Source organism: Oncorhynchus keta, chromosome 10 (assembly GCF_023373465.1).
Source record: "Oncorhynchus keta strain PuntledgeMale-10-30-2019 chromosome 10, Oket_V2, whole genome shotgun sequence".
Classification (NCBI taxonomy): Eukaryota; Metazoa; Chordata; class Actinopteri; order Salmoniformes; family Salmonidae; genus Oncorhynchus; species Oncorhynchus keta.
In genome coordinates, this window is record NC_068430.1 from 56,009,313 (window position 1) to 56,026,028 (window position 16,716).

At 42.9% G+C, this 16,716-nt stretch overlaps 1 protein-coding gene across 1 annotated transcript; it reads right to left on the reverse strand.

The window, feature by feature from the left end:
• Nucleotides 1-509: 509 nt before the first annotated feature.
• On the reverse strand, nt 510-15,530 carry LOC118388998 (myosin regulatory light polypeptide 9). The gene is made up of 4 exons (XM_035778649.2): nt 15,372-15,530; nt 9,603-9,804; nt 7,614-7,775; nt 510-1,606 (listed from the first exon to the last, which is right to left on the reverse strand). The coding sequence occupies exons 2-4, from the start codon at nt 9,784-9,786 to the stop codon at nt 1,431-1,433; spliced, it is 522 nt and encodes a 173-aa protein (XP_035634542.1). The 5' UTR covers nt 9,787-9,804; nt 15,372-15,530; the 3' UTR covers nt 510-1,430.
• Between the last annotated feature and the right edge of the window lie 1,186 nt (nt 15,531-16,716).

The window sequence follows — 16,716 nt, forward strand, 5'->3', positions numbered from 1 at the left end:
GCTGGAGAGGAATGAAACTGAGGGATTTCACCATGAGACCAATGCTGATTTTTAAAACAGAGTTAAATGAATGCCCGTTGCTGAAACACCCAGACCCAGAAACACCTACGTTGCCGGTCTACGAACTACCGGTCTTGGCAATAGTTACGCACACCTGGCCCTCATCATCACCCTGGTTCTCACCCTTTTATTTATCCCCCAGTCATCAGTATTGGTTTTGTTCACGTTCTGTACACTTCTCCTGTTTTTATCTTTAGGATTCTTATTAAACTCACCTTTTGCATCTGGTTCCTGACTCGCAGCGTATACGGTACAACGAGAGAACGACAGCCCTTTTAGATATCTAGATGTTATTGACCTTAAAGGCTCAGTGGCTCTTGAAACACTATCTGCCGCTTTTTACTAAACCCGTTCCCAAGTGGGATCCAGTGTTTCATTCTAGTGGACCTACTTCATTTTATCACTTGTCAAAATGGTGTCAAAACTGCAATGTGAGGAAATCAAATCGGTACTTTTGGTCTTTTATTTTCTCCAATACAGAATATAAAAGGTATACAGCTGCTGCACTGAATGCAGCAGGACATTGAAACAACTCTTCATCTTGGAATAAAGGACACATGACTTTAAACTATATTTTTTTTAAACAAGGGTCCTTCGTTGGTTCTTTACAGGCATGCTACTTTTCCACAACATTTCAACCCAAACGACCATTTCCTTCTGCTCTTCATCCTCCTTGGAAGGGCAACGCATAAGACTTTGCTCGGCAAAACACAATTTCAAGGCTGACTTCCTCCACAACGTTGCCCCTGGCTTCTTTTTTTTTTAACATGTCCAATCCTTCAGCAACATTCATGTTGAGTGTTCCAACTTGAATGATTTTGATGCATCAATGCAGGCATAGTTAGAATAGACCTGACCAGCTGACAAGGGGATACGACGAGCAACATGTCAAACAAAAGGTGGAATAATAAGCATTTAAGCAATGAGGGTAAACTATAACCTGCTTTGATTGTCATAAACATTACATGAATAGAACAAAATAGTCATTTTAAAATGTGGTTTTCCAACACAGCTCCTGGATAGAAGGTGCAGTTTCTTACAAAGGCAGTGCTGGTGCTGATGTGAGAGAAGGAGAGGTAAACTTGGCCAGTACACACACACACAAAGGTGTTCAGTGCATCTTATAAGTCTAACACGGCTTCCTACCACTTTGTCACCTTTCCTTCATCTGCACTGATTTATGAGAGACTACGAATTACAGAGAGGACATATGGAGACGAAGCCACTAAAGACTTGTTAAGATGCATTTAGCTGAGATACACTCCACCTCAATGGATAATCACCATTGACAATAAAACTCACTGAAGAGGAGTCCATCCCAGCTAGAAAGCACTGTATGTGTGTGGGCCGCGAGGCAGTCGCCTGTCTCTCTACATGTCATCCTTGTCCTTGGCGCCGTGTTTGAGGATGCGAGTGAACTCGGCATAGTTGAAGTTGCCCTTCTTGTCGATGGGCGCCTCGCGAAACAGCTCGTCCACCTCCTCGTCGGTGAAGCGGTCACCCATGGTCGTCAGCAGCTCCCTCAGGTGGTCCTCGTGGATCACCCCTGCAAACAGGGGAGAGTTATTGGGCCTGTGTCACTTAGCAGACTCCTAGTATTGTCATTGTCATGCCAGCAATGGAGTAATACAGCACAAACAGATCTGGGACTCAGCCTCGTGGACTCAGCCTCGTGGATTCTCTTTCCAAGATAATGGGCTGTAGCCTGTATATCTCTGGTCCTGTGGTCCAGATCTGTATGTGCTAAGGAGGGTTGATCAGCTCTAGCTTCAGATCTAGACCAGGCTACAATGACGACTTTGCACAACCTACATCTGGACCAAACTAATTGGGTTTGTAATTTTCTAGGGATGTGCATCGCGCCTTTCATGAGCGGTTCAATAAGCATCTAGATACATGGGCTCGGATACGATACGTTTCATTTTGAAACAATTCGGAGGAGGAATTGATGCGATTCGGTTCAATACGATTCGATGCACTAAATTTTTTGCATGAACAAATTCATTTTCCATTTTAAATGAATATCGCTGCTGATGGGATAACTTCTCACAATTGATTAGCCCTCAGTTTAAGAAGTGTGTGTGTGTGCTAGCAGAATGGAAGGAAGTGGGGTTTTATTTGATCGCCTACGACTTCTCAGAAGGCAGCCAGCCCTCGGGCCCCTTTTTCTCCACGCAAATCACAGGGATCTGGGCCTGTTCCCGAGAAAGCAGTATATAATTTGCGTTAGACTCGTTAAAGGAATAAAAAGGATTCTGCCAGTCCGTGGTGAGTAATCGCAGTCCTGATGTCCAGAAGTTATTTCCGGTCATAAGAGACAGTAACGGCAACATTTATGTACAGAATAAGTTTTTAAAAAATAGTTACAAACAACGGAAATAAATGAACAAAAAAAACAATCGGTTGGGGACATGTAAAACGTCAGTCTTCTTCTCCGGGGCCATTGAAAAATAAATGTGCATGTCATTTAGCCATTAATATAATGACTTTGGGATTTTTACCGTCTCAAAGGCGAATGGTAGATCTTTTGGAATTTTACTTAGAGCTTCTCCTTTACAGATCAGTGAATCTATGTATGGAAGGCCATACATAGATTCGACACAAAAAAAGTTTCAATGTCGATACTATCTACAAATTTTAACATCCTACACTGAAAAAAACATGTAAAAACGCAACATGCAACAATTTCTAAGATTTTACTGAGTTACAGTTCATATGAGGAAATCAAAATCAGCCCTACTCTAGTGTTTCCCAAACTCGTTCCCGGGGACCCCAATGGGTGCACGTTTAGATTTTTTGCCCCAGCACTACACATTTGATTAAATAATCAAAGCTTAATGATGAGTTGATTATTTGAATCAGCTGTGTAGTGCCACACTCTAAAAAAAAAGGCTTCCAAAAAGGGTTCTTCGGCTCTTCATTTAGGAGAAGCCTTTTTGGTTCCAGGTAGATCCCTCTGTGGAAAGAGTTTTACATGGAACCCAAAAGGGTTCTACCTGGAACCAAATGGGTTCTTCAAAGGGTTCTCCAATGGGGATAGCCAAATAACTATTTTAGGTTCTAGATAGCACCTTTTTTCTAAGAGTGTAGGGCAAAAACTAAATTGTGCACCCCTTGGGGTCCCCAGGACCAAGTTTGGGAAACACTGCCCTAATCTATGGATTTCACATGACTGGGAATACAGATATGCATCTATTGGTCACAGATACCTTAAAATAAGAGTGGTGTGGATCAGAAAAAGACTATATCTGTTCTTATTCGCATAGAGTTGATCAGGCTGTTGATTGTGACCTATGGGATGTTGTCCCACTCCTCTTCTGTGCGATGTTGCTGGATATTGGTGGGGAACTGTCATACACGTCGATTCAGAGCATCCCAAACATGGTCAATGGCTGACATGTCTGAGTATGCAGGCCATGGAAGAACTGGGACATTTTTGTGTGCAGGTCCTTGCGACATGGGGCAGTGCATTATCATGCTGAAACATGAGACGATGGCGGCGGATGAATGGCACGACAGTGGGCCTCAGGATCTCGACAGGGTAACTCTGTGCATTTAAATTGGCATTGATAAAATGCAATTTTGTTCGTTGTCCGTAGCTTATGCCTGCCCATACCATAACCTCACCATGGCGACTCTGTTAAAAACATTGGAATCAGCAAACTGCTCGCCCACATGACGACATATATGCTGTCTGCCATCTGCCCCAGTACAGTTGAAACCGGGATTCATCCGTGAAGAGCACACTTCTCCAGCATGCCACTGGCCATCAAAGGTGAGCATATGCCCACTGAAGTCGGCCATGGTGCTGAACTGCAGTCAGGTCAAGGCCCTGGTGAGGACGCAGATGAGCGTTCATGAGACAGTTTCTGACAGTTTGTGCAGAAATTATTCTGTCGTGCAAACCCAGTTTCATCAGCTGTCTGGTTGGCTGGTCTCAGACGATCCAGCAGGTGAAGAAGCCGGATGTGGAGATCCTTGGCTGGCATGGTTACACGTGGTCTGCTGTTGTACTGCCAAATTCTCTAAAACAACGTTGGAGGCGGCTTATGATATAGAAATGACCATTCAATTATCTGTATAACAGCTCTGGTGGACATTCCTGCAGTCAGCATGCCAATTGCACACTCCTTCAAAACTTGAGACATCCGTGGCATTGTGTGACAAAACTGCACATTTTAGAGTGGCCTTTTATTGTCCCCAGCACAAGGTGCACCTGTGTAATGATCATGCTGTTTAATCAGCTTCTTGATATGCCACCCCTGTCAGGTGGATGGATAGTCTTGGCAAAGGAGAAATGCTCACTAACGGGGATGTAAACATTTGAAAGAAATAATATTTTTGTGCGTATGGAACATTTCTGGGCTCTTATTTCAGCTCAGGAAACATTGGACCAACACCATACATGTTGCGTTTATATTTTTTGTTCAGTGTAAGTCGAAATTTCAAGATTTGTTTCCCTGTGGCCCAGAGATTTCCTAATCTGTTAGGCTAACCCAGTGGTTCTCAAACCTCTCCTTGGGGACCCTCAGACAGTTCATGTATTTGATCTATTCCAGAACTAGCACACCTGATTCAACATATCAACTTAACCTTGATTAATGTGAATCAGATAAACTATTTCAGGGCTAAAACAAAATTGTGAAATGTCTGGGGGTCTCAGAGGAGAGGTTTGAGAACCACTGGGCTAACCTAACCAGCTAAAACTGTGCACCTTAGTTGGATGGTATTATTAGCAGTTGATGTTACTCTTCAATAACACAGACTCCAAAGCAAATCAAGGGGAGGAAAACAGGTTTATTCAAAGAGAACAAATCATGTGGGGAGGTAGATGTTCATGCTCCCCTGTCCTCAGTGATTCTCTCCTGTGAGAGAAGGAGACCAATGGCCAAATAACAAGTATCTTATTTCAGATTCAATGTATAAACAATTTGGGCCAATGAGAACTTGCTATGAGTCCCGGACTGAAATTCCTCCCATGTCACTGGCCCGTTGATATTGCAGGAAAAAAACACTATTTCCATTGATCGTTAGTACTCTATTGACCTCTCGTCCTCTGCGTTGTGTATTTATCTTCGGAATATTCTTACAGTTGGACAGTGATAAATCTGCTATGATGGGACAAGATTTTTTCTTGTCTGGATTTCTTTTAACTAAATATGCAGGTTTAAAAAATATATACTTCTGTGTATTGATTTTAAGAAAGGCATTGATGTTTATGGTCAGGTACATTCGTGCATATTTCCCCCGTTTGGCGAAGTTGGCTGTCTTTGTTAGGAAGAAATAGTCTTCACACAGTTTGCAACGAGCCAGGCGGCCCAAACTGCTGCATATACCCTGACTCTGTTGCAAGAGAAGTGACTCAATTTCCCTAGTTAAAATAAATTCATGTTAGCAGGCAACATTAACTAAATATGCAGGTTTAAAAATATATATGTGTGTATTGATTTTAAGAAAGGCATTGATGTTTATGGTTAGGTACACATTGGTGCAACGACAGTGCTTTTTTAGCTAATGCGCTTGTTAAATCACCCGTTTGGCGAAGTAGGCTATGATTCAATGATAAATGAACAGGCACCGCATCGATTATATGCAACGCAGGACAAGCTAGATAAACTAGTAATATCATCAACCATGTGTAGTTAACTAGTGATTATGTTAAGATTGATTGTTTTTCATAAGATACGTTTATTGCTAGCTAGCACCTTACCTTGGCTCCTTGCTGCACTCGCATAACAAGTAGTCAGCCTGCAACGCAGTCTCCTTGTGGAGTGCAATGTAATCGGCCATGATCCAAAAGTGCGGATTACCATTCCGATTAATCGGTCGACCTCTAGTATGTAGACAGGAGGAGTATTATATGCCAGCTGAGCCTAAATGCTGCAAATGTGGTGGTGAACATGCACCTGAATTTCTGAAGTGTCCTGTTAGGGTGACGGAGACAGAGGTGGCAAGAATAAGGTCTGTCCAGAATTTCTCCTATCCGGTGGCATTGAGAAGAATGGAAGAAAGGCGTGAAGTTCAATAAGAAATGGTAGTTGGAGTAGAGACACAAGATAATGTTCCTTGTCAACAGAGGGATCCTGACATGTTGCATGTTAAGAAAGTGGACTTTGTAGCATTTATTACTTTGGTTATCAACTGCACAGAGAAGATAGGCATCATTGTGAGTGCTGCTGAGTGTTTTTTGGTTACTTTTCTGCAGGCTTTACAAGGAATCCTGTCGATGAATGCTCCGTCCTCACAGGCACCTGAGCCTGAGTAGGTTTGTGATTTGTATGTGACTGAAGGAGTGGGATGGTTATTTTGACTTATTTTTGTATTATCCCTTCCCGCAATTGAATATATTATTTTTGTTTTATTTCAATACCCTGTACAGTAGGCGGGGCAATACACCAATAGGTGTCGTCTGCCATAAAACTTTAAAGAAGAAGAACCGTTCAGTAGTTACTTTATCCATATTACCAGCAATAATCTTTCTATTTCTATGACGGATTTGCGGCCGCAATTTAGATAATGCATTGATACATAGCTATCAACAGCTCATATAGGCACGGTTTAGCTGAGGCTCATCTCTTGACAGGTAGGCTGGTAGTGTCACTGATCCCCGGTACTGCTGCTCATTCCCGGAGGTCTACGTCACCGGCCTTCTAGGCGTCACTGAACTGGATTCATTATCACCAACCCCGGACTGTCTTGTCTCATTATGCATACCTGGTTCCCATTCCCCCTGATTAGTATGTTATATATGGGCCCTCTGGTCCCCATTGTCCTTGTTGGTTATTGTTACCATGTCCGTTGGTCTTGTGAGCACCTGTGCTGTTGTATCGGCTTCCATGCTACGTGTTACTGTGCACTTTTCTTTTTACGGGTCTCGTCCCGTGTATTATTTAGAGGTTTATACTTCGCTCTTTGTTTGGGTGGAGAAAATAAAAACCCCTGTTATGTATTCCTGCGCGTGACAGGTAGTCATTTTCTGAAATAATGTTTTTCAACCGACAGGAATTACTCCATAGTTGCAGCAACTTCCTCTGAGGTGGGCCTTTTAAAGTAGCAATATGTAACTTTTTGGGTGAGCTGACCAAATTCACATAGAAATGTCAGTTATTGATCTGTCATCCTACTTGAAAGTAGGTCTTAAGAAGCAGTAGATCTGTTATGTGCACTATTTCTATGCTTCTGGTTCTTAAGTTTTGTTTTTGCTTCTTTTACTTTTGGTTTTGTACACCAGCTTCAAACAGCTGAAACAATATTTTTGGTTATGGAAAATATATTTCACAGCAGTTTAGGTACAACGATTCTCTACATTAGACTAGCTTATTTTGTTACATAAACTGAAATTAGATTTTTAGCAACCAGGAAAAGGTGGAGAATTTTCTGCATAGTTCAACTTTAAACATATGAACCGGGGACTGATGCATATCTGTGTATCATTAAATTCCTATAATTTTCCCATCTGTTTTTCATTTTTAGCGTTTGATGTTGTTGTTATGGTGGAGGCTAGGGGTTGACATTGGAGAGTGTTTGTGTGTGCTTGTGTTTGTGTGTCTCACCAGAGCCTTCCTCATCGAAGCAGGCGAAGGCGTTGCGGATGACGTCCTCGGGGTCGGTGCCGTTGAGGCGCTCTCCAAACATAGTGAGGAACATGGTGAAGTTGATGGGCCCCGGCGCCTCAGCCATCATCCCCTCCAGGTACTCATCAGATGGGTTCTTACCTGAGGAACACAACAAAACACACACACCATGGTCAACATTTCAGCGCTTCTCCGGTCTTTTGAATACTTTTTAGCTGGTAGTTCTGAAAGTAGCTTCACAAGCCAAAAGTGGTTCCCGAAAATTGCATACTATTTCACACTGCAGATATGTGCACCACATCGTTGCTCTCTCTCGCTCTGCTGTGGGTGCATGATGTTCCTCTTGCTAGCTGTCACTCATATGGCGAGGGGCTGAACTCAAATTTCTAGGGGGCTGGCCAACCGTACGTGGGGGAAAATGGCGCTGCACAGTTTACAGAAAAACAGTTGCTTTCAAACAAGGTAAGACAGTAATTCTGCTCATAGAATATTCATGTATGAACTACACATTGACACATCCAGCCCAAAGTGGAAGGTTTAAAAAATACTTAGATATCGCCAAAGTTCTGGAGCATGTCTTTAAGTAGTCAAATCTGAATTTTGTTCAACAGTAGCCATTGATTAATTAGGTCAGGCTTTGTTTTTTGGTAGATTATGGTTAAATGTTATTATTGATCTGCCTGCTTATTGTTATCTCTATTTTACAGTAGCTGGGAAATGCATTTCTGTTGCAATAGAGATTCAATGAAACTCATGTTCTATGACTGAGCTTTAGGGATGATCAAAGCTGCTGCGGATGGGTGTTGCCATCGTGACCAGTGAACTGAGATAAGGCGGAGCTTTACCTAGCATGGACTTGACTGAGTGGAATTTATTTTAATTGCACTGAATTAAATTCTACTTCCTGTCACTCAAACACAACATTGTGTGGGGTTTGGCCAATTTGATTTTCAACTCATGAGTTGAATGTTTAGGCCTTGTATATAAACTCAGCAAAAAAAAGAAACATCCTCTCACTGTCAACTGCGTTTATTTTCAGCAAACTTAAAATGTGTGAATATTTGTATGAACATAACAAGATACAACAACTGAGACATAAGCTGAAACAGTTCCACAGACATGTGACTAACAGAAATTTAATAATGTGTCCCTGAACAAAGGGGGCCAAAATCAAAAGTAACAGTCAGTAACTGGTGTGGCCACCAGCTGCATTAAGTACTGCAGTGCATCTCCTCATGGACTGCACCAGATTTGCCTGTTCTTGCTGTGAGATGTTACCACACTCTCCCACCAAGGCACCTGCAAGTTCCCAGACATTTCTGGGGGGGAATGGCCCTAGCCCTCACCCTCCAATCCAAACGGTCCTAGACCTCAATGGGATTGAGATCCGGGCTCTTCGCTGGCCATGGCAGAACACTGACATTCCTGTCTTGCAGGAAATCACGCACAGAACGAGCAGTATGGCTGGTGGAATTGTCATGCTGGACGGTCATGTCAGGATGAGCCTGCAGGAAGGGTACCACATGAGGGAGGGGGATGTTTTCCCTGTAACGCACAGCGTTGTGATTGCCTGCAATGACAGTCAGCTCAGTCTGATGATGCTGTGACACACCACACATTCACGCAGATGAGCAGGGACCCTGGGCATCTTTCTTTTGGTGTTTTTCAGTCAGTAGAAAAGTCTCTTTAGTGTCCTAAGTTTTCATAACTGTGACCTTAATTGCCTACCCTCTGTAAGCTGTTAGTGTCTTAACGACCGTTCCACAGGTGCATGTTCATTAATTGTTTATGGTTCATTGAACAAGCATGGGAAACGGTGTTTAAACCCTTTTTAATTAGGATTTGTGAAGTTATTTGGATTTTTATTCATTATCTTTGAAAGACAGGGTCCTGAAAAAGAGATGTTTAGAATATAGTCAACCCTCTAACAACAGTTTCCAATGGGTTCCCCTTTGGCCCGTGTCTTACCTAGTGAGGCCAGCATATCGTGCAGATCCTCCTTGTCGATGAAGCCATCTCGGTTCTGGTCGATCATGTTGAAGGCCTCCTTGAACTCCTGGATCTGAGACTGGTCAAACATGGCAAACACGTTGGACGTGGCCCTCTGGGGGCGCTTCTTGGTGGTCTTCCCCTTTGCGCGTTTGCTCGACATGGTGGCGGTTGGATTGGCCTACGGGTTGCAGAATAGGACATGGATAGTTAGTCAGATGAAAGATAGAGACTTGCATAATGTTCGAAGGGGAATGTCCCAAAAAATAATTAGAGAAAAATGCTCTTGGATAAAGCTTGGCACTCAACAAGAGTATATAAAGTGAAAATGTAGACAGTGACTCTTTACAAGACTAAATCAATCGGTGTCATTACGATGTGCATTTTAAATGATCATACATGAGTTAGTGACGGTCAGTGCCGTTTAAGATGGAGGACCATTCTTTTTTTTAGAAGCATTACCTTATTTCTATTAGAGCATATTGGATGACTGTCATTCATATTCCATTCACCCAGCTCAATGTAAATAGAATAGGTTTAGGCTACTAACTACATGACACTCAAATTCTCCCTATAACCATCATGAGGTTGCTACAACCTAGCCAATGACTGGAAGTTTACAACATAGGTGCACAGTTGAGAGAGATTTGAGTAATCAAGGTGACAAACTTTGACACATTCAATACCTTCTTGCACAATGTTGCCTGCGTCTAGCTGACCTACACCTAGGGTGTAATCATTAGTCCAACAGTTGCAAATGAGGGTTTGGCAACGAATATGTAGGGAGGACCAGCCAACGAGAGCGCACAGGTCGCAATGGTGGGTAGTATATGGGGCTTTGGTGACAAAACGGATGGCGCTGTGATAGACTACATCCAATTTGCTGAGTGTTGGAGGCCATTTTCTAAATGACATCGCCAAAGTCAAGGATCGGTAGGATAGTCAGTTTTACGAGGGTATGTTTGGCAGCATGAGTGAAGGAGGCTTTGCTGCGAAATAGGAAGCCAATTCTAGATATAATTTTGGAATGGAGATGCTTAATGTGAGTCTGGAAGGAGAGTTTACAGTCTAACCAGACACCTTGGTGTTTGTAGTTGTCCACATATTCTAAGTCAGAACCGTCCAGAGTAGTGATGCTGGTCGGTCGGGTGCAGGCAGCAATCGGTTGAAGAGCATGCATTTAGTTTTACAAGGAGTGTTGTATGGCATTGAAGCTCGTTGGGATGTTTGTTAACACAGTGTCCAAAGAAGGGCCAGATGTATACAGAATGGTGTCGTCTGTGTAGAGGTGGATCAGAGAATCACCAGCAGCAAGAGTGACATCATTGATATATACAGAGGAAAGAGTCGGCCCGAGAATTGAACCCTGTGACACCCCCATAGTGGTTGGTGATCTGTCTGTTATCTTCGCTTTCAAGTTGTCTCGCTGAAATGTTATTTTTCAAATGACGGCTCGACTTGTTGACTGCTCAATCCAGAAAGCAGACATTGTGGGCTAGTTTAGGTTAGTGTTGCGCAAAATATTATGTTGCGTCATTATGCCATGGACCTACATTATATAGGTATGCACGGTAACTTTGACATCAGTTTTTAACATCGGCGTTAAACTAGACATCGGGTCGTTACTGACGTTGGCATTTTTAGCTAATATCGTCCGATTCCGTTATGTTCACTGATATGTCGTGCTTTCCTCCATCTTCAGTTTCTCTGCATTTGTGAGAAAGATCATGCCATCAACCTCCAAATCATACTTTCTCTCACAATGCACTGAAGACACCGGTGGTGCTACCCCTAAAGTGTCACCTGCAGTGAACAGTGTCAAGATGACAAAAGACGGCCACCTGCTTTCCTGGAGAACGGGACGAATTTAGACCTGTCACTCACACGCGGGGCTCAGTGTGCATCATTGAGGAAGTGTGTACCGGAGATGATAGTGCTGCTGGGCGGTGGCACTTCAGAATGCTGATTATGAGAGGGCCAATGCCATGCAGGAAGGAACAGGTAATTAAAGAAATATGTTGGATTTGAATCAGTGACTGATGGAGTATCTATTGTTTCTCTCTCTACTGGCATTAAGTACAGGAGATATACAGTTCATTTGGAAAGTAATCAGACCCCTTCCCTTTGTTCACATTTTTTTTATGTTACAGCCTTATTCTAAAATGGATTTAAAAAATAAATAATCTACACACAATACCCCATAATGCCAAAGCGAAAACAGGTTTTTAGAAATTGTAGCAAAAAACAACATAACTTATTTACATAATTATTCAGACCCTTTGCTATGAGACTCAAAATTGAGCTCAATTTTCCATTGATCATCCTTTAGATGTTTTTACAACTTGATTGGAGTCCACCTGTGGTAATTTCAATTGATTGGACATGATTTGGAAAGGCACACACCTGTCTATATAAGGTCGTACAGTCAACATTGTATGTCAGAGCAAAAACCAAGCCATGTGGTCGAAGGAATTGTCCTTAGAGCTCCAAGACAGGATTACGTCGAGGCACAGATCTGGGGAAGGGTACTGAAAAGTTTCTGCAGCATTGAAGGTCCACAGAGGCCACCATCATTCTTAAATGGAAGAAGTTTGGAACCACCGAGACTCTTCCTAGAGCTAGCCACCTGGCCAAACTGAGCAAAAGGGGGGAGAAGGGTACTTGGGCAGGGAGGTGACCAATAACCTGATGGTCACTGACAGAGCTCCAGAGTTCCTACGTGGAGATGGTTGTCCTTCTGGAAGGTTCTCCCATCTCTGTAGCACTCCACCAATCAGGCCTTTATGGTAGAGTGGCCAGACAGAAGCCACTCCTCAGGAAAAGACACATGACAGCCCACTTGGAATTTGCCAAAATGTACTTAAATGGAACTCAGACCAAAATGCCAAAATGTAACTCAGACCAATGGAAACAAGATTATTTGGCCTGAATGCCAAGCCTCATGTTCTTGAGGAAACCTGGCACCATCCCTACGGTGAAGCATGGTGGTGGCAGCATCACGATGTGGGGATGTTTTTCAGTGGCAGGGACTGGGGGACTAGTTAATATTGAGGGAAAGATGAATGTAGCAGTACAGAGTGATCCTTGCTGAAAACCTGCCCCAGAGCACTCAGAACCTCAGAATGGGGTGAATGTTCACCTTCTAACAGGACAATGACCCTAAGCACACAGCCAAGACAACGCAAGAGTGGCTTCGTGACAAATCTCTGAATGTTCTTGAGTACCCCAGCCAGAGCCCGGACTTGAACCCAATTGAACATCTCTGGAGAGACTTGCAGCAATGCTCCCCATACAACCTGACAGTGCTTGAGAGGATCTGCAGAGAAGAATGGGAATAACTCCCCAAATACAAGTGTGCCAAGCTTGTACCATCATACCCAAGAAGAGTCGATGCTGTAATCGCTGCCAAAGGTGCTTCAACAAAGTACTGAGTAAAGAGTCTGAATACTTATTTAAATGTAAAATTTAATTTGTTTTGTGTAAAAAATGTATAAAAACCTGTTTTGGGTTTGTCATTGGGTATTGTGTGTAGATTGAGGGGGAAAATGATTTAATCTATTTTAGAATAAGGCTGTATAACAAAGTGGAAAAAGTCAAGGGGTCTGATACTTTCGGAATGCACTGCAAATACTTTGAGGGGTAGATTGGAACAATGTGTGTGCGTGTGATAGCAGGTTGTAGAATGGTAGAACACTAAATAGTGATTGTGTTCAGGCAAAAAAACAAACAGGAGAATGTTATAAAACTTCAACTAAAATGAGCGTTCTTATCGTCCAAATTCAGGTATTATAAACAAAAATCTACTGTTTCACCCCTACTTGTTGTTAACACGGTTACTTGTAACTTGAGGATTCTGCAGAAACAAGTTACGTAATATGTCTACCAGTCCACCTTTGTATGTTGCGGGCAACTCCGCTCTGGACATAGACTTGATGAGGTTGTTAACACGGAACAACTGGAACATATGAAGGCGGACAGGTAAACATATTGCATTACTTGTTTCTACAGAACCCTCTAGTTACAAGTAACTGTTTCCAGTTCATAAGCCACGAGTGGTTAGAATATTTCTCCAAAGTTGGTTTCAGAGGCAATACTCAGACTTCCAAGGAAGGCCATGTTAGCTAAGGCTCGTCATTTGCCTATCTTCACTGTCCTTTATTGCTCTCTCTCCCCCCTTTCTGGTACAAAGGGACAGTCATTTTCCCAATTAGATGAACCTGCAATAACAGACATTGCTCTGTAATATGTAACCACATTTCAACCTGGTCAAGATATCCAATGCAAAGCATCCTTACTGCTATCAGCCAGCAACTGTATATGACCCAGTAGAAGTAAACAGGCCTGTGTGTAAAACTTGCACCTTATGCCCTCACTAACAAAGTCGACAATCACACAGCATTGCACTCCAAGCAGTTGCTTGTTTGTTTTAATTAGGTTTGGTTACTTTACTCTGTTTCGGTCTCTGCTTGCCATCAGAGGTAACAGAGATCTGAGGGAGTGTGAAAGTTTGCTAATTCTCCCTGTTGCTACGTGAGGAAGCCCAAAACAAAACATTGTCCAGCTCCTTTTCAGAGGATGAAGGAATTCGAAGATGATTAGGATTTTGGGCCAGGGGGCAATTGTTTCTTCTCAGAAGTTCTCACAGTCCTCTTTTCCAGAGCTTTATAACACACCACTATGACAAAGGGGGCTGTTCAAAAATGAGATTGTTCGAAGAAGTGACTTTCAGGGCCAAGTTAACTGACTTCCTGTAAACATTCATCGGTGGAATTCTGGAATGTTCCCGTTATCTTTCACATTCTTGTGTGACTCCAGAGGGCAAGGGACAACGAGATCCCTATCCCCTTGTATTGACGGCTCGCACAACTGTTAAAATGGATCAATTAGTCTAGTCCAAACCCCCTCATCTAATCCCAACTAACTAAATCTCTTCAGTCTGAAGCCACCTTGGAAACCTGTGTTTGCCAACCTTTGTGTAACATTCAAGTGGATTTCTACGCCCCAATGACCTCACTGCTTCTGAAACCTATTGAATTCCTCAGCACTCTCGACTGTCTGACTCACCGATGAGGTGTTGAAAACGTTTCAGGATCAACTCAATCATTGGTTTGTGTGTTGTGCTATTCTCTGATAACTGTTTATTGGTGTACCTCATCCTTGCCCAATGCACTCTATGTATCCCTCACTCAGACTGTTAGTCACCAGACAGTCAATCACTCAGTCTTGACCTGACCACCTAACCTCTCACCACAGGTCACTACTACTACCGAGGGGTCAGCACTGGGGTCGTTTCACAACGCAACGCAGTCCAACAAACCTGACCAACCTCTTGTCTGAAAACAGCGAAAACATGACAGGCTTTAGATTAGATGTGAGACTGAGTTTTTGTGGGTCACAGAGTGGTGAAATTCCACTGTCTAATCTGGTGTGATGATGGGAGTACATTAGTAAAGCCTTCCTTCCACAAGTTGTGGGGACTTACAGAGCACCGGCATGATGAGACGCTACTCCAGATGACCCTAAACCTATGACCGGTTACTTTTGGCATACAAGGTGAACTCAGAAACCATATCCCACCCCCACCTTTAGCCCAGCTCTTACCACTGTTGACAGTTTCCCATACAACTCTGGCTAATGTGTTAAATAATATATGCCATATAAGTGCCACAAATCTAATCCCAACATAAATCCCTCTCAACTAAACAACATTAAAACAGAAGGCAAAATGGAAGAAAAAACGTATCTTACCTTTGCTTCAAGGGAATAGTAGTTGTTTCAGGAGTCCTCCTTGCTCTTTGTCTGGGTCTCACTGTTTAGTTGGAAGGGAAGCAGGCAGCCCTGCTGAAAAGTTTGTTTAAAGCATCAGTCTGCTAACCGGCCCCTCCCACTCCTCCCCTGGCCAATCGCCTGTCCCGGCTGTCCCAAACAGAGCTGGCCCAGCTCAGGCGTTTACCCATACAAGGGAAAAGAATGTGCATGCCTGCTGCTCCCCACTGCCATAGCGGAGCAGGGGATGTTTGGGAATGGGGCTGAAATGACAGGAACTCTGATAAGGCTGCCTTATTTAGAGAGACAAAATAAAGGGGCAGCGCAAAGGAGTTGTCTATGGTTTCTGCTTTTGTATCTGGGAGGGATGGATGGAAGAGAAGATAGAACCCGGCCCCTAAAGGAGAGCCCCTAGTTGTTTTTCAAGCTGCCTAGGGGACTCCTTAAAAAGGCAGTCTGCACGGCCAAGCTACTGTCTGGATCTCTAGGCACCACCTTTTGTCATGGCAGTAGCATCAGTTCTGTGTTTTTATTGAGATTTTTTGTTATGCTGTTCCAATTAGATGTCCCTTTTAAATTCTCGTGTTACTGTTTTTGCAAATACCTACCAAGAAACAAAGTATCTGGTCACATTTGAGTTGCACAGATGTAGTCACAGTACTTTGTGGTGTTATTATCCAAATGTATCCATTGATGTGTATACCTTATCTGTAATTACCATGTATAGCCAAGTCACTTATTTATTTGACCTTTAACAGGGAGTCACCATTGAAACCAAGGTCTCTTGGCTCAGCATGTACTCAAATGTCAAAATACAATATAATACAAATATACAAAATTACAAACACACTCAAGAAACACATTGACATTCCTCAGCAAAGATGTCCCCAACCAACAATTTGAACTGCCGAGAGGCACCAGTACATCCAGTTGTAGGGAACTCTGTAGATTGTTCCATACATGGAGTGCAAAGAAACAAATCTGTTTATCACATTAACGACTGCCCCTAAAAAACAACTAATCCCTTTGAAAACAGCGTATGTGTTATCAATATTAAGTCAGAGACATTTATTCTAGCGTCAAAATGGACTACAACATGTAAATAGAATAATTTGTCATAAAGTCAGTCTCAGAGTTTGGAACCTGAGTGCGTCACGAGTAAATGGAGGTTGGGTTTGGATTATAATTATGTCAACCATGAATGATGCCTTTTGCCAAGCTCCACATACAAATGGCCCCTCCGCCCACTTCGCTTCCCTTCATTGAACGGTGCTTCGTTGTTTCCTCTCCCCGAACACGTTCAAAGGATCACGGCCGTTTTGAAACT